The sequence below is a fragment of the Medicago truncatula genome, chromosome 4, assembly GCF_003473485.1.
Source record: "Medicago truncatula cultivar Jemalong A17 chromosome 4, MtrunA17r5.0-ANR, whole genome shotgun sequence".
Taxonomy (NCBI): Eukaryota; Viridiplantae; Streptophyta; class Magnoliopsida; order Fabales; family Fabaceae; genus Medicago; species Medicago truncatula.
The window spans coordinates 43,464,947-43,483,034 of NC_053045.1; the positions used below are offsets into that span (position 1 = coordinate 43,464,947).

General features: G+C 32.7%; 2 protein-coding genes, 1 long non-coding RNA gene and 1 other non-coding gene across 9 annotated transcripts; 3 read left to right on the plus strand and 1 right to left on the minus strand.

Annotated features, from left to right (window-relative positions):
- The first annotated feature begins 1,862 nt into the window (after positions 1-1,862).
- On the plus strand, positions 1,863-5,292 carry LOC25493179 (uncharacterized). Its single transcript, XM_013601601.3, has 5 exons — positions 1,863-2,259; positions 2,535-2,588; positions 3,418-3,521; positions 3,955-3,993; positions 4,728-5,292. The coding sequence occupies exons 1-5, from the start codon at positions 2,052-2,054 to the stop codon at positions 4,887-4,889; spliced, it is 567 nt and encodes a 188-aa protein (XP_013457055.2). The 5' UTR covers positions 1,863-2,051; the 3' UTR covers positions 4,890-5,292.
- A 280-nt stretch (positions 5,293-5,572) lies between these two features.
- LOC25493180 (general transcription and DNA repair factor IIH subunit TFB2) lies at positions 5,573-12,178 on the minus strand. The gene is made up of 15 exons (XM_013601602.3): positions 11,603-12,178; positions 11,070-11,237; positions 10,493-10,561; positions 9,992-10,085; positions 9,704-9,804; positions 9,539-9,584; positions 9,396-9,455; positions 9,241-9,309; positions 9,005-9,088; positions 8,772-8,855; positions 6,904-6,989; positions 6,495-6,585; positions 6,182-6,262; positions 6,032-6,106; positions 5,573-5,955 (listed from the first exon to the last, which is right to left on the minus strand). Exons 1-15 carry the CDS (start codon positions 11,713-11,715, stop codon positions 5,821-5,823), a joined length of 1,356 nt encoding a protein of 451 aa, XP_013457056.1. The 5' UTR covers positions 11,716-12,178; the 3' UTR covers positions 5,573-5,820.
- Positions 12,179-12,316: 138 nt separating this feature from the next.
- Positions 12,317-12,389, plus strand: TRNAV-UAC (transfer RNA valine (anticodon UAC)). Its single transcript has one exon. It is a non-coding gene; the product is annotated as a tRNA-Val (tRNA).
- Positions 12,390-12,609: 220 nt separating this feature from the next.
- LOC25493182 (uncharacterized) lies at positions 12,610-16,618 on the plus strand. Of its 6 annotated transcripts, XR_003011617.2 has the most exons (10): positions 12,610-12,751; positions 13,129-13,231; positions 13,501-13,685; positions 13,778-13,988; positions 14,079-14,264; positions 14,708-14,767; positions 14,946-15,053; positions 15,638-15,739; positions 15,845-16,109; positions 16,227-16,618. It is a non-coding gene; the product is annotated as an uncharacterized lncRNA (long non-coding RNA). The 6 variants fall into 6 exon arrangements; XR_005645863.1 differs by having other exon boundaries at positions 14,708-15,053; XR_005645865.1 differs by having other exon boundaries at positions 14,708-15,053; positions 15,644-15,739.
- The last annotated feature ends 1,470 nt before the right edge of the window (positions 16,619-18,088 follow it).

Genomic DNA, 18,088 nt, shown 5'->3' on the forward strand with positions numbered 1-18,088 from the left:
GTGTCAGTGCTATATCTTATATTTAACATTGATCATAGTTTTCTGCCTCGGCCTCCTAACCTAAGACATTTGTTATGCTTTGGTAAAACAAAACAAAAAACATTTGTTATACTTAGTCTGTGTCACCATTTTTGGTTGTGTGTTGAGTAAGGAACTACATGTATTTGAAAGATTTTCTGCATGTTTAGATCAGTACTCTCTGTTGAAGTAGAAGTTCTAGCAGTGCAATTCCATAGTGGAATTCAAAGAAATTGTTATTGTTTCGTGATACACTATTTAGTGCAAAATATTGTGAAATAGCGGCGCTATAACGTTCTTGCATAGCGGAATTTGAACAAAATGTTACCTGCAACTTTATAATTTAGTCAATAATAACAACACAACGTTAGTCCACCTCCCACCCTTGAATGCTTGAAGTCCTTATAGATCAAATCGAAGTGAGATGGCTATGAGATTAGAATCAACATGGTTGATAAAATACAGGGTCAAACTTAATTCATGAATAGATAAAACTTGTTTGTCATAAGATCAAAATATGTTCAATGGTGGATCCGCCAATGGTCAAAATCACTAAAAAAGAAAATAAAAGGGCCAAAACTTTTAGAAAGTGCAGATCAAAATCACAAAATTTTGATACTTCAAAAACTAAATATGCAATCAAAGCTAAATTTTTTGTTAGTTGTCCATCGAAATGCTTTAGCCAGATGGAAATGACTAGGCAACTTGATTTCTAAATTTGTAACCATCCATCATTCAATGTAGTTTCTAATTCAAAATTGCATAATTGTTCCTGAATTTGTTATGCATTAGTCAATTTTATCATTTTTTTTGGTTACAGTCAATTTTATCATTTCTTAACTATGCACATCACCTATGATAACATGTGATGTTAAATTATGATGTGGCAGTCCACATGGGTTTTAATCACCACAGATATGAGTTTAAATTGCAAATAGTATACAACATACTTATGTTAAATAAATAGAAAACTAATTATTATTATTACTAAACAAAGATTATTTTTTTTAAATCGATGAAGAGCATAAAATTTATTAATTAAAAAGTTACTAATGACTATTTTACAATTGTCCCGAAGAAAATTTAAATTTATTAATTAAAAAATTACTAATGACTATTTTACAATTGTTGTAATATGTTCTTTGAATTAGTAAGACGAAGCTTTTACCACTTAGCAAACATCTCATCTCATATATATTGATAAATTAAATAAAATTTCATACGTACAATTGAGTTAATTTTGATTCTATTCAAAAAAAATTCTAAATTCTAATCCTACCATTTTTCATAACAAAAAATAAAAACGATCTTGTTATAGATTTTAGCTGCTTTTTTTAGATGGAGTTGATGTTGTATTGTTGACTGTTGATCGGAGATGAGAAACATGGGAAAACGTGGGTATGGTTCGATTCAAAACAAAAATCGAACAATTTTTTAAATTTAAAATAACTGAACTCAATTGTTTGAATTTCAAACGAACCAAACTGTTATAATTGTTTGAAATGAACCATAATTAATTTTTAAAATGTCAAAATTTACTATTTTGAATCCAATAATTTTTTGAACCAAATTATTATTATTAGTACATTTGAAAAATGAGTTGTGCTATATCCCACGAAGGGATTTCAACGAAAGCCACGAAATAGCCTTGTTATGTATCAATTTCTTTTCTTTTTTTAACAACAAAAAAAATAAAAGTTGGTGTTTGGCGGAAAACATGGTGGGTAGTGTGTCATTTTTTGTTTTCATTAATTAACTTTTCGTAGTAATAAGCATAATCCTTGAAAAATATATAAAAGAAAATCAAACCAAATCTAATATGAGAACTTTTTAAAAACCAAAATCAAATCAAAATGATCCAAACTGAATTGTATTGAAAAATCATGAATCAACCTGTTTTAGTGAGAGTTGTTAGCAATAATTAGTTTTTTTATTCGGTTTGATTCCGCGGTTCAATTCAATTTTTTGGTTTTTTTTTCCATCCAAAAAAAAAAAACGCAGTAGCTACACACGTGGGTGACGAAAGTACCCTTATGTTTAGTTTCATTTTCTGCATCAATCAACATAATACAACATGGCCCTTTGATTTCTCCTTCCATGTTAGAAGAAGAAGAAGAAGAAAGAGAATAACATCACAAATACGCAGAAGAAGAAGAAGAAGAAGGATGATACCGCAGCAGTGGGCATCTCCATGCGGAAACAAATGCACCAACAAATACGCAGCCCTCACCAAACTTCCATGTAATAATAATTAAATAATAATAATCGAAATTTCGTTTTGCCGTTTTATTTTCATCACCATTATGTTCTCAAATTCTATACATTCCCGATGTTTATGTATGTAATCATTCAAATCATTTTTTTTTTTAAGTAATTTTTTTGAATATATAAAGCCCCTTTAGAAAAAAGGGTTTGTTTGCATTGTCTTTTATATTTAAGTTCATATGATAGTTATTATTGGTCTGCACTCCAGATTCATATTGAAGAATAATATTACTTGTTTAATTTAATTGTAGGGCGAGTATTCTGCAAAAAAGGATGCAATTCAGATGGAGAGACATGGGAAGAATGTGAGTCAGATGACCACATTCATTTCTTTTCCTTATCAATGCTTTGCATTTATACTGTCATCATTTTTTTATGCAACATTCATAAATGACTGCACATCGTGCGATTATTTTAACACTGTCATAATAGTCATGGAACTTTTGTTCTTTACTCTCTTTTATAAAATTTGACAGTTGTAGTTCAACGTGATAATTGCCGGCATAAAAAGTTTTGGTACCTTTGATAATTTGGTAAAGTATTGGAGATTGTCTTAAATTGTTTAATTGGTAAACCACTTTGGCAATTATGGCATGGCGGGTTCTATGCCAGCCTTCATAGGCCATAATGCCTATTACATCCGCCACACAGGCTGCAAAGCCGTATTTTTGTAGCCGATTTTTGTTTGCCCGCAAGTAATCTGCCATTCATAACATTGATTGAGCGTTTAATTCGTGCTCTTTAGTCTCTTCAAGTCTTATTGTGGTTATACCATTAGTTTCTCTTGTGAGTTGAAATCCACTTTTGCACATCAATTTGTTTGAATTCTCTCTTTTAAACTTCTCGATAAATATTTATAAACTTACGATGGCTTTTTTGTGAGCAAGAAATTAAGTACTTATTTCACTTGAAAAGCTCCTATGTGCAAGAAAATAACCAATGTGGGTTCTAGCTAGTTGGTTAACACTGACCTAGCTCATACTTTGAGAATCAGCATCTCTAAGGCACTAGATTTTTAACTGTTCTCTTAGCAAATTTTGAGAAAAGAAAGGAAAAATGTGTAATATAAAAGTTGGACTTGCTAGTGGATAAATTGATTCTGAGTTTTGCAAATGATAAGTACTGGTTAACCAGGTTTGGAGGACTGCAATCAACTATGCTACAAAGATCCTGTACTGAAGGACCAACAGTGGAGTGCTTATATTGACCGTTCTCCTGGATCTGCTACTTATTCAGAGGTATTTTCTTTCATGTGCATGTTTCTGTTATATTCTAATGAAGTTATTCTCTAATGGTTTCTCTCTCTTAGTAGTTTTAATGTTTGATTCTTCATCCTAAAAGGCAAGGTCTATAAGTTGAGCTCTGGTCAGAGAAAAAGTAATTTATAGTGAAAAGCTTCAGGGTTGATAAGAGCTGTGTGAACACAAACTATAGAACTTTTATTTTGGTTTCTCTTTGGCAATGAGTGAGCTACATTTGGTTATCTGTACTCTTTTTTTAGGATTTGTGAACTATCTGTCTTGTTTTTCGCTCTGAAAATTAGATAATTTTATGAAGGCATGGCCCAGCAGCCTATTAATCATAACATGCTTGTAAATTTTTAATCCCTCAAGATTAGTTTCAGTAGAGATCTCTTTGCAAATTAATGATGGTTCATCTCTTCCTATACAGGAATGTTTCCATGCTTGTGTATCTGGCTGCGGTTACAAGGTCAGTTTGGTTCTGTGAGTTTTGGTTTACATGTCATATGCATATTTACAAATGCACCCTGGATTCGATTAGGTAATCATATTACATCCAATAGGTACATTACTCATAAATTATCAAGAAAGTGGTTTCTTTCATATTTTTCGGTTACAACTTACAACTTTAGTCTAATTGGTACAATTAATTTCATATTTGATTTGTTAAGCAATCACTATCAAATACCAATTTATTTTAGTGAATCTGGTCATAATTGTAAACAATTAAGAGAGTGAACAGTACGAAGAAGGCTATTAGAAATTTAGTACCACTGGTAGGGGCATGCATAAATAAATAAATAGAGAATAGGAAGAGTTAGGGAAGGCACTTGAGATTTGGTTGAGAATTTCAGTGCTACGGCTAGGAGAGTCCAGGTCTCTCAAATACCATTTAAGAGGGGCATTTTTTACTTCTGTTTTTATCAACTTCACACTGCACTAGAGATTAAGATTCGCTTGAATAAAATTTCTATTGGTTCTATTAAAACCATGTCCATGGTATATTATTAAGTAATCTCATCACTATTGAATGACAATGTATTTAGTGAAACTTATTGGAGACGTGCAACTTTCTTCTTTTTGGCATGTTATGTCAAGACTCCAGTCTCCAAGTATTTACAAAAAAAAAACTACATAACTCTGACTGATATATTCAAACTTTCAGGTGTAAATAACCAATTATACAATGTTTGCATATTGCAGTTTGAGGTTAAACCAGATGAGGCTGATAAAGTCTGTCCTAACAGGCCATTGAAGCCTGAGCCCGAGCCTGCTCAGAAGCAGAAGACCAAGCCTGTTCAGAAGCAGAAGCCAAAACATGTCGACCCCATTGACCCACCTGATATACCAGACACTTCTGCATAGTTCAAGAAAACCCAAGCTTACAAGAAACAAAGAATGCGTCCTGAAGAAAATACTTTTTGTTTTTATATTTTGATTATAAAAATATCACTTCAATTTTGGACAAACTGAAAATAAGTGATAGTTTTACAATTAAAATTTAAAAGAAATTAAAACAGAAAATGTTTCTTCAAGAGACCCCTAATTATTCTTTATTTTCTACACTTGCAGGAATTTATGTTTTCTTTTTAACTTAGTTCGTGCTTGTTATCAGCATGATTAAGATCCATTTTGTAGGCAACATTGCAATATAATGATTTATGCTTCTTAAGTATTTCATTTTGGTTCGAGAACGTTGGATTAGAATGTAACTGTTGATGCCATGAGTTTTATTATGGAGAGTAGACCTAGATTTCAATTTTCTATCCAATCAACGCATTTATAAACTTCGTTTGATCATAACGACTGACGGCAGTTGGTATGAGACAGGTTCATTTTCCCCCATTTTCACACTGAATTTTATTGTATGCTTTTTGACTATAATATAACTAATATGTTTGATCGTCATGGCAAACTTGTCTTTTGACAAGTTGTTTTCACGACATACTTGTCTTTTACCATACAATACTTTTTTTTTGACGCATTAGCATACATTACTTTAAGTAAATCCTTAATAATATGTATATTTAATTAAACAATTTGCAACAAAATAAAAAGAAAAGCTCTGTAATACTTTTATGTACCGCAAAATTATAATCTTTTAGTTTTGTAATTCTGTAATAAAATATAAAACATTTCAGAGCTACAATAAAACCTTTTTCTAAAAGGAACAAAATAATATATGAAACATGGAAAAATGATTGTGTCTGCCAATGGTGTGACCATATTGCTCCCCCGATGGTTACCATTGCATATTTGCTAACCATAAAATGCATCAGAATGTGTAGCTTTCTTACTACTTTTGGCGGCGTAAAAAATCTCGTACGTAAGTATGAACCTCAGACTTGACCACCAAATGCATCTTCTTTGAATCTTCCCATAATAAACCACTCCATTCTCTGGCGCAGTCACAAGCGCCTTCAAATACATCCTGCCACACAAATGGCATAAGGAATCAAAAAAGCCTTATGCTTAAGACATGAACTCGCAGAATCAAAGTTGCTTACCCTGGATGGGAACTCATCGTAATAATATGCTTCTGTCATCTCAACTCTGTTTAGATCTGATTCCCACAACCTAATCTGTCACCACCATAATACTACATATCAGAAAATCAAAGTAAAGAAAACAAACATATACACTATAAGACTCAAAACCTGATCTGTGACATTTTCAGGCACTGCTGGTATCCTCTGTGCAACACGAGGATGAGCATTCTGCCGAAAGAAACTGACTATCTGCAACATAATGCACACAGTTGTTGTGTAAGATATTGTTTGAAACTGAATTAAAGAAATTAAAAACCCATTCAAAAAAATAAAAATTAAACGTCAACTGACACAACCAGCTTTTCCTTAATGATGTTTTTAACTTAAAGCGAAGCAATTTCACGTAGAATTTCTACGTCCATCTACAGCAAGTACCACAATTTAAAAAGCAAAATTATACAATATAATTTCTAATACTTACCTGGTCTGCTGTAATGCCATTGTCAAAAGCATTATACAAGCTTTCTTTTGTAATAGCTCCAACAATAAGATTTGGAAGCTGATACTCTACCCTGCATACATCCAACTACTCACTATTAGATATTTATAAATGAAAAAAAAAAAAAAAAAAAAAAACACTTGTTGTACTAAGACCAAACAATAATATTTTGGTGAAATAGATTGTTTAAAGCTTGATAGCTGAATTAATTGTTTAGTATATAAGTACAAGATAAATTAAGAATAAAAAAACATATTCCATGAAAAACAACTTCCAGTTTCAATGTCCATAGTTAGTTCCAAAACCCAAAGGGAAGCGGACATGAGAAAAGACTAGAGGCTTTATTTGATGAAAATAGAAAACAACATTGCAGAAAATATTTGGCGCATACCTTGAAAATAACCGCAATATCTCACAGTGTAATTTTGAAGTTGAGTAAGCATAAACTCTAAAATTTGTTTCCACGACAACAAATCCCTGAAAAAATTAAATAGAATGACATTTATAGTCATTGATATTCACGACTCTTTTAAACTTCGCTTAAGAAAAATCTATATTTATTGTTGCAATCTGTAATAGATTAGAACAAGTCCACTAAAGGCAACTAATGAACGATTGACATGTTATGTGGTATCAGTCTAAAGTAGTAACAGGTGATAAGTTCAAAAAAGATTCACAAACGAAGAAAATTTTGAAAACTCCGACAAACATGAGTTTTCTGCAAGTTGGAGTATGGAAGGTGAAGAAACCAGAACCAGATAGTGTCCGACAGAAACTTCCATACATATGCAAGCAAAACAACTTAAACATATTGATCGAAATCAAATTAAATTAATACTAACAGTATAGAGGGTTCCCCTCCCCCCAAAAGATCATCTAAACCATATATAATTAAATCTATACTCCTGTATACATATATACACATGAACAAAATTTAAATCAACATTTAAATTTGATTTCAGAGTTTCCTTTTCATTTTGACGACATAATAAATTTAATTAAAAGGAAAGAAGAAATATGGATATGAATAAGACGGTGAACAGAGCACAAAGAGAAAAGTGCAGCTCAAACCAAAAAAAAAAAAAGAGAAAAAAAAATCACTATAGAGCCTCCGCCGGAGCACGGACTCCAACACAGACATGTCGACACCGCTAATGTAAAAAAATATAGGACACCGACACCGCTACATATATACTCCCTCCGTCCCATAGTATAAGCAAAAAAAACGCATTTTCTTTGTCCCAAAATATAAGCAAAAAAGACAAACTTTTATTCTATTTAATCTTGTTTTTTTTAAAAAATCTCTTTTCCAAGAAAAAGTTTTGTTTATGCTCATAAAATTAAATGCAAATTACTTTCAATTTTATCTCTCTTTCATTTTTTCCATAACCAATACCCAATGAAAATTGTTTTTACATCTTTCATTTTTTCTTTTTTTGCTTATAATTTGGGACGGAGGGAGTATTTATTAACGCAATTACGCAAATGCTACATATCGCAAAATTTTTGTCCCGATTACACCACGACCCTTCATACCTGTACTGTAGCAAATCCTTTAATTTAAATCCATCTACTCATGTATTGTGTTGTGTGAAAGGAAGATCAACCGGTTGAAACATATTCGCGATGGATTCACTCGGGACAAATAGCAAAGCTCATTTATTAATTTATTATAATTAAATACAATATTAGTATTATTTATAAAAGATCTAAATCGAGAATCAAAATATATACATGTGCATCTAAATTGAGCAATTTATTTCTTTAAAAATTTCTAAAACAATATTGGATAGTTTTTGACCTTTTTTATCCGTCTACTATCAGAGAAGATTAAAATATTGTTATAAAAGTTAATGTCTTTAATCAACACTTGCCCCATCATTGATCAACACTGCTTCCACACATCTTTAATCTTGTGGATATGTCTGAGATGTGTCCAAGGTGTGCCGAAGCAAGGGAAAAAAAATTGGGACACTTGTCCGAGTTGTCCGACACGTGTTGTATAAGTGTCATATAGGTGTAGGACACCGACCCAAGGAGTGTTGAAGCAAAGGAAAAAAAACAAACTTTTGTGACACCGGTGTGAGTTGATCCGACACGTGTCGTACAAGTGTCGGACACCATGACACGCCTAATCCTAAAGGTGTCCGTGCTTCATAGCTAAGGAATTTCCCGAAACAAAATCACATGCAGAAACAAGGCCACGTCTAAACTTTCTATTAAAATTAAAACAAATCAATTGTGAAACGGATAACAAACCTCCTTTCTTGATGATGATTCGGTCATGCTCACTGAAAGATTTGTTGCTAATTTTGTTGGTATAAACCAACTTTCTTTCCTGCCCTATAAAGTTATAAAAATAAAAAATAAAAAAAAAAATAAAAAAAAAGAATTAAGTGGGACAAAAATGCTGAATAAATACACCAAGTTAAATCATTCTGCATCTCGTCACATTATCTACAAATATAAGCACACAAATTAATATAACCAACCTGTTGAAGTTTGACAAGCCCAAGGTCTGCAAGGTCCTTAATTATGTTCCTCTGAAATTCTGTCAATGTGTTTATATTATATGCCTAATCATTGAAAAAATAAAAATCAAGTGTCAAAGTCGCATTAAATTGCAGTTACAAAAGAGAAATAAGACAGCTAAGTAGAATTTATGACAATGTAGAACATAATAGTTTCATGTGCAACAGATTCTCAGCAAGGTACAAGAATGTCTAACCTCCCCAATGACATGAAAACTAAGCTCCAGCATGAATGATATCAAGTCACCAGCATCAACACCTCTCTCCTGCACCAAAAGTAGACGATGAAGAGCAAGCAGAAAACAAATAGCAAAAACATATACATATAGAGACAGATAACTGTTACAGCTACCTCAGAATTAGTGATATATTCTCTGATGATGTACCAAAGCTGTGCATTTGTATCCATCAGCTGTAATTTATAACAAACAATTCTGAATTTAGAAGGATGCATTACATCAAGTTCAAGTGGCTTATAAATCATTTGATGCATACCAAAAACTGGAAACCACTTTCAGTTAATTTGGGAGCTTCTCTGTCTCTGTATCAGTACATAAAAAATTATATCAAATATGAGATACAGTTTACAAAAACCACCTATATGAACATAGTGCAAACAACTGTTATAAATGAGAAGTATCACTGCCAAGTAAACAGAACCTCTGACTCAGGAGACGCCGCTGGAAAACTTTCATCAAAGAAGAGCTTATGTTTAAGGTCTTGTCAACATGACTTGGGCTTATAAGTTGCAACAAGAAACACTGGTTTACCACAAAACAAAGTCATCGAAGATTTAGGCTTTACTTTAGTCAAAATTTAAACAACACATCGCACATTAATAAGACAAATAATTAAAGAGGTTTATATAATAAATAATATTAGGAATAAAATTGCTAAATAGATGTACAGATTAAACAAAAATCGGAATCGAAAGATAAGACACTTCACCTCCCATTGTTCCAGAGCATAAGTCTCAAGATCCTCTAAGGTTGGGAGCCTCACAGTAATATTAGAAGGCATTGATTCCCTCGGCAAAGTTCCACTGCCATATTTAACCACAAGGACGTGTTACCAGCTAAAGCATACATTCAAGTTGTACAGCAGTCTACATTTTAATAATCGCATTATAGTGATTTTTCTCATATGAATTTTGAATTCAGGAATGACTATTAAACAGCATTTTGGTCCTATAATTTCATGGAGTAACCTTCCCGGACCCTGCGTATGCGGGAGCTTTAGTGCACCGGGTTGCCCTTTTTTTTTTTTTTAATTTCATGGAGTAACCACCCATCGACTATATTGGTTTGTTAACTCATAATACGTGATATGGAAGGGTTTTATCGAAATACTCATATTAACAATTTTATGTACCTTAATAGCAACAAGGGAACATGATGGGATAACTATTACCGTGAAAAGAAAAAGAAGATAAAGTGATGTACTACTCACCCATGTACTAAAAGTTTCTGGAGACTTCTCTGATATGTTGGATTAACTTTGTAAGTTTTTCCGTTCTTACTGCAAGAAGGATAATGGCGATGTTTCAGTACTATGATCTTTCAAAGCTTGAACAAAGACACACAAAGGTCTGGAGAATAATATACATAATCAAAAGGAACAAATGAACCAAATTGTGACATCAAATCCTATTCCACATAAATTTAAGAAAATTCAAGAACGGACTGTGTCATGCTATAAAGTGATTGATAAATCTACCACAGATAAGTGTTCTAAGAGAAACAGAGAAGAAAGTGAAGAGTTTTAGCAAAAATCAGGAATACAGATAATTTCATTGAACTACCACATGCAACAAATAAAACAAGTTTTTATCACAGAAAGGTTCTTCAACACAATACAAGGTGCAGAATATGTGTCAAAACTCCATAGCTTAGGCTAGCATTTGGCCAATTGTCAATTGAAACAAAATGAATCAGTTTGAACCATTTCAGAGGCATAAATTGTCTACTTTTTATATTCACAAGAGACAAAAAATGAAAATTTTGAAGAGAGAATTGATCTCAAGTACCTGTCAAGAGCTTCAACAAAAACTCCCAATTGAACCAATCTATCAATGGCAACTTTGTGCTTTGATAGTCCATCTGGAAGCACCCATTCCGCCAATAATTTAGCAGGCACAGGTCCATCAATATGAAATAACTGTAACACATATTTCTTTGCAAGAGGTGGAAGAGACCTAACATTTTATGATTTGTATGCATTAAAAGTTAAAACCACGGAGCACGTTCAAAAAACTCAAGAAGAAATACAATTTACTTAGCCCATTTTATGATTTCTCTCAAACATCCCACAAGTACTTATTTGAGTTTATCTACTTAAACAAGTACTTGTGGGCTATTTGGAAGAGCTTATGGAATCACCTTATGATATGCCTATAAGTTGCTCTCAGCTTATTATGAAAACAATTTGACTTTAATTTATCTTTTATAATAGGAACAGCTTATACATGAATGGATATGCTATAAGCGCTTAATTAAGTTGTTTATGGAAACATGGCCTTAATGGTAGGCATTGAGAAATACGAAAAAAGAGAATAATAACCTGAGAATAGCTTCGCAGATGAATCCATTCTCGTAGAGTTTATCAAGTTTGATGGTAGGCATTGAAGCCACCATGTCCATGAAATTCTTGGCAATGATCCTAACCTCAGGCATTTAGATTTCGTTTTGCTTTTCTAAACAAATGAAGGAAAAAGAAAAAAAGAGTGAAACTTAACGAAGAATTTCACTAGAGAATCTACTTCAAGATTAATATTTGGCGCAATCTCCAGATACTGAAATTGGGAACAGTTTCTGGTTTTGATACGAAATGGTTTGGAATCTGGAAAAAGCACGCGACTAGATTTGCGTCGGAACTGAAAACAGAGAAGGCGACGCCGCTGTCGGAGAAAGAGTGGGAGAGCAGAGGTCGAAATCGATCGGAGAAGCGTTTATCACTACAAACGTGATTTCATGCTATTTGAAACATGTTTGGCAATCAGTTATTAACGTGATTCTTCATTTCAAAATCGATTCTAGTAGCTTTTGCCTCTGGCTAAAATCAATTTGATAGAAGTTAAATTCTTGTATATTGCAATCGCTTAGATGTGTTGCACTGATATATATAAACTCCGATAGAAATAGAATATTGTGAGAGTATGTTATGTATATTTGATATAAATTTCCATCAATTATATATATATATTTATTTTCTTCAAGACTCAAAAAAGAATACTAATAAGAACATATACCATTATGCCACAATCCAATTACAAGAGTTGCTGTGGTGTAGTGGTTATCACGTTAGTCTTACACACTAAAGGTCTCCAGTTCGATCCTGGACAGCAACATTAATTTTCTTTTTTGTTATTTTATTCTCGCTCGCTTCTTAATAAGCATTATCTTGACAGATTTCGTTTCGATTAGTGGGAAGAACCTCAATATATTATCAAAGATACATCAAATAAATAATTTGATAAAGGATAAAAATTTATAATCTATTCTACTTACTTACTATATAGGACAATTCTTGTCCCTTTTTTTGACCATTTTGCCTTTATAGGGGTATTTTGGTAAATTAGTAAATGTTGCATTTCCCCTATATATATATGGAGTGGTATGATTTCAACATTTCATTCCCAGAATTTCCTTGCCTGTTCAGTGTCGCGGTTGGAGAGTGAAAAGCACTGTTTCTTCTTCTTCATCATCAAAGGTGATTTCCTTCTCTTTTTATGAATCTAAGACCATGAATGTCTTGCACCGAATGAGTTTTCTCCATTTTGTGGTTTATTTTTGTTTTTCCATCTGATTGCAATTTACGGTTTTGTTTTTTCCTTTCATTTTTTTTCATTCAAAGGTGATTTTTGTTGCATGTCTGCGGAAAGTTGTTGTTTTGATCTTAAGGGTTTAATTTTTCGGTTTTGTTTTGTGCAAAATTTTGGTTTTTGCTTATGTTGTTTGGTAATTCTGGGTGGATTGATTTGTTTGGTGATCCTGAGTGCAAAATTTCAAAGTAAAGATGTTCTTTTTTTCTGGCATGTTTTTTGTTGTGATTATGTTTGTCTTTGAGACCCTTTTGTTGTTGTGCAGAATGATTCAATTTTCTGAATGGGTATATGAGACCATTGTCAAATGTTCTTTCGTTCCTGTGTCTCTCAACCCATCTTTAAAATCTCAATATGCTTCACTACAGGTATGGACTCCCAGATTTTGCAACTAAATTTATTTTTTATAGCTTTTATTGTTTTATTTCTTTTGTTAGCCTTATTTGTGTTTTATCACCTTATAGTCACCTATTCAGTCACCTTATTTGTGTTTTATCACCTTACAATCACATAATGATAATTTAAATTCACATGCCTCATTTGCCGAGTTGCATATGAAGCAAAGGGAATGGATTAGGGAAATAAAAAACTTTAGCGTAATTTAAATTCACATGCCTCTTTTTTGCTTTGTTTTCAGGTCCTGTGGAAAGGCTATGGATACTTCATAATCAAGAACTTTGCAGCTGCAGTTTGGAAAGAGCATATCTATCCCTGTCTTTACCAGAGCTCGAATTGAAGGAGAAGAAAGAACTAAGTAATGCGACTGATAACTTTAGTCCTGCCAATAAAATTGGAGAGGGTGGTTTTGGTTCTGTCTACATGGTAATCTAGACTACTACCTGATCGTTGTTTTTTCGTTCCTTTTCTTATCGTTTAGTATGAAACCTTAATTGTATTACGGTGTGGATGATTAGGGACGACTGAAAAATGGAAAACTTGCTGCTATAAAAGTTCTTTCAGCTGAATCAAGACAAGGGGCGAAAGAGTTCTTGACGGAGATTAGTGTGATCTCTGAAGTAGAGCATTAAAATTTGGTTAAGTTGTATGGTTGTTGTGTTGAAAGAAATAGCAGGATATTAATCTACAACTACCTTGAGAATAATAGCCTTTCACAAACTCTTCTAGGTAAATGAATTTTTCCAAATTCATGGATGCTTTATTGTCTAATCTTTGATTCTCAAAATTACTCAAATGATTTTTTCCTCTTCTCTTCAGTTGGAGGTCACAGTAGTATCTACTTTGATTGGCGAACGCGATGTAGAATATGTGTTGACATTGCACGCGGGCTTGCCTTTCTGCACGAAGAAGTCAGGCCTCCTATCATTCATAGGGATACAAAAGCAAGCAATATTCTCCTTGACAAAGATCTTACACCGAAGATTTCGGATTTTGGTCTTTCAAGTAAGTGATTGTGATTTTTGTGATTGTGTTTGTGTCATGAACCAACACTTCAATCAGATTTTGTTTGCTACATGTGCATTTCTGAATATACTTTGGGTTTTGCCATGAAATTTCTCTGCATTTTCATCTATTTTGAAAATTTATTGACATTAATTTAATTATATTTGAACATTTGTTGTGTGTGCAGTAGCCGAAAAATCTTGGCTAGCAACGTCAGTTTTTCATGTCTGGTCACTGATGTATAATTTAATAAATGTACTTATCTTCTGATATTTTAAATTATAATGCTATTCAGCTCCAAAGTCAGATCACAAGTTTTTGGAAATTAATAAGGTTATCTGTAGAAATAAGCACTAGATTTGCATCTTTCTTGGAATATATTTTTGTCTTAATGTTGTCTGTCATAGTTATATATAACCTAACACGTTCATTATCATTTGTAGGCGGATATATTTTTAGCACCTCAGTTACATGCTGCATCTAAGAGATTCAGCATTCACATGGTAGTATTCTATGGTCTCGATATTTTTTCTGGGGGAATAAGGGATTGTAATGAGTATTGCACTTGGTGAAATTTTGAAACAATGGGAAACAGCTGAAGTATTATGTATGTTCTTTGGAAACAGCTGAAGTATTATGTATGATCTTAGGATGATGGAGTCTATATAATCTGTTTTGTAGCTTCAGAGAGCATGGAAGGCTTTGAATTGGACTCAGAAGTTGAGTTTATTGACGATAGTTATCCATGGAATAACATCTTTATCAGAGATTTCTACAAATAAGCTTGAGGTTACTTCTCTTGCCTAGAATGTCAATCTCAATTTTTACTATTTTTTATGTTACAGGTCCTGCTTTTATATGCTTGATCCCCTTTTAAAATGATATTTAGTCTTGTTCCGGGTAGAGCTTCTAGGATCTCTTCCCGCAGTGTGCCATGTTCAAGGTCGGTGTTTTGTGTTTAGGTTAAATGAGAGGCTTAGGTTTTCTTTGTTTTGATCTTTCCCCATTTAGCTAAGATTTCTGCTCTGTAGGCACCCTACTAAGCTACGGTTTTAGTTGGGGTATCCTTGGAACCTACGCCTATTCCGAGTACTTTATTAATTGGGTTTAAACAGTTCGCAGACCAAGGGTATTGAAATAAGTTGTGATTTAATTCCAACCATTCAGTTATAGTGAAATGTTTTACGACGGTTCAGGTTTATGTGTGTGTGTAAGATGCATAATGAATGTACTCAAAGTGTTTATATGTATATTATATATAAAACTCTCAACTAAGGAGATGCATAAATATCTATGATTCGCATATAATCTATGCAACAGTTTGCTTTAGTAGTAGTTATTTGAAAAACTAAAGAGCCAAATCTTGGTATTAGTTATAGAAAGCAAGTTCAGATGATGCTACACTTCAGCCTTATGAGCAGCTCAGTTTTTCATATCCATCCTTATTGCCACCTCTTATACATGAACGAGATACTGTAAGTTTTTCTTCCTCTCACTCAAAAATTCCATCGCAGTATCCTTTTGCATGTGACAAGTCCTACAACTCAAGTAAACAATAGTATTTTTTGTCTGTTCTGCAGTATCTTGCATGGTCTCTGAAGCAGAGCAAGGTTGTGGCTGTGAATAACTGTAAAAGGGAGGTGTGATTGGAAAAGGCCACATGGATGGTGTAATATTTGCACTGTTAGCCGATACAGGGAATTTGAGATTTCGAGACCTTGCTGGGAAAAATTCAAATGATGGGGGTTCTAATGGCTGGATTGATGTCATTAATTTAATGGTTCTTTATAGCTTAGGCAATTTGAGTCTCTATCCAATTTTCTATACCACTAATTGACAAAACAGGTATCAGAACTCTTGCTTCCAGGTTCACTTTTTAGCTCAAATTTTTCGATCTTGCAATATTGTTTTCTTTAAAATTGTTGGTTGAGTTTTGTAGTATACTATGATTATCATTTTCAGCCACTGTATCATGGTGAGAGTGGAGTAGACCAACTTCTGGCAGTGAAAGAAAATGGGCTCAAATAGCAGAGAAGTTAGAAGGAAGGGTTGGCAAGCAGTGTAGAGAGCGATGGCACAATCATTTGCGTCCTGATATTAAGTTTAGATATATGTACCAATTTTTTTATTTCATATAATTTTTTATTACAAGTTTTGTGCTTTGAATTTGACCCTAGGATTATTTTTTATTTCATATTAACTGGAATAAATTATTTTTGCATATTAATAACAAAAGCAGTTATGCTGTCATGTATATAATTTGAAGTCAGATTGGTTATCATGGTAACAGATTTGTTATGCCAATATATAACATCATAGTCAATAGTAGGTATATAACTTGCAAATTTCCAGAATTTCAATTTATTAAAGAAGATGATAACAAAAAAAGGCAGCTATTCATCACAATTTCGTTATATTTTCCATTTCAAATATGCTTGCTCTCTCAATTGATGTCTCAAAAATCATGATATAGAATATTATGATGTTCATGGTTCGCAAAATTGATTTTGTGGTGAAGTCATTTTCAAAGGTTTGGTTTTTCTATATCATAAGATTAGATAATCAAAACTTGAAAAATTCAATCCAGCTATAAATATAAAAGTCTTAGTTCAAATAAATGGAGTTACAATCAGATATTATTAGACCAGTTAGCAGCACTGCCAACCCTTGGCATGCCAGTTGATTCCTTCTTAGCCTCTGCATCCACCTTGAAAGTTGCACCACCTTAAGTGCATCTTTGATTCCACTTTTAGAAGTTCCACTTTTAGAGGGACTAAGATTGATTTTAAAAGTGTAAAATAAATTTTGTGGTGTTTGATTTTTTTAATAGAATTGATTCCGCTGAAAACTTTTGATATTAGAATTAATCTTTACATTCATTCAAATTTATCGTTCAACTCACTTTTAAATAAATGCATCCAATATAAATCACTTTACTTTTAATTCATTTTAGTCAGAATCAAATTTGCACGATCAAAACTTACACAATTAGTTCACTCAAAACCAATTTGAGTCACCGCCAAACATCCACATAAGACGTGTGTACGAGCATCCTAGTTCAAATCCGTGGAGACTTTTGTTGTTTGTCTTTCTTTTTTTTTTTTTTTTTTATATTTTGTAAATATACATTTTAGGCAAATAAATCGTATGTATGGGTAGGAAGACAGAGGGAGATGCAGATGTTAATGCAATCAAATCATCTAGGTGAAATGTCACATGAACCGATGAATTCAGTTCAACTAACTACCACAACTTGGTAAGGGAAAAAGCAATCAGTTGAGTTTCTTTTCCCTTTTTTATATATATAAAAAAAAAAAAAAAAAAAAAAACTTTAATTAATCTTGAACGTATACCATTGAGGCACCCCTCGAAAAAAAAAAATGCTTTGAGCCAAATATGAAACATATTCGTGATTAAATTAGACTAAACATTCATTGGACTAAATTGCTACCGCAAAAACTTTAGCAGCCTCATATTCCAGACGAAAAGCATACTTTACCAAATAAAAACAAGGGTCAATAGGTCTTTATCCCCTGTAATATAGGTCATTTTTGGTTTTCCCTCTGTTTTGATTTAACCCCCTGTAATTTTTTTTTGTTTTGATTTACCCCCTAATAGGCCAAACAAAAACCAATTTTTTTTTTTTCAAGAACAAAAATATTTTACAAGGGGGTAAAAAAAAAAATATTTTACAGGAAAAAAACCGGAAATGACCTATATTACAGGGGGTAAATACCTATTAACCCTAAAAACAAATACGGTGCACATCAAGTAATATAGTTTTTTTTCCTTTCTTTCTAATTCAATAACTTCTAACATATTTT

What these genes read in the sequence shown, in the direction of transcription:
- LOC25493179 (XM_013601601.3), top strand. Translation starts at nt 2,052, where the DNA reads ATGTTTAGTTTCATTTTCTGCATCAATCAACATAATACAACATGGCCC. An exon ending in AGCCCTCACCAAACTTCCAT is followed by an intron (nt 2,260 to 2,534) that starts GTAATAATAATT and finishes ATTTAATTGTAG; the next exon opens with GGCGAGTATTCTGCAAAAAA. An exon ending in TGGAGAGACATGGGAAGAAT is followed by an intron (nt 2,589 to 3,417) that starts GTGAGTCAGATG and finishes CTGGTTAACCAG; the next exon opens with GTTTGGAGGACTGCAATCAA.
- LOC25493180 (XM_013601602.3), bottom strand. Translation starts at nt 11,715, where the DNA reads ATGCCTGAGGTTAGGATCATTGCCAAGAATTTCATGGACATGGTGGCT. An exon ending in TTTGTTGAAGCTCTTGACAG is followed by an intron (nt 10,562 to 11,069) that starts GTACTTGAGATC and finishes TCCTTCTTGCAG; the next exon opens with TAAGAACGGAAAAACTTACA. An exon ending in ATGGCATTACAGCAGACCAG is followed by an intron (nt 6,263 to 6,494) that starts GTAAGTATTAGA and finishes ATTATGTTGCAG; the next exon opens with ATAGTCAGTTTCTTTCGGCA.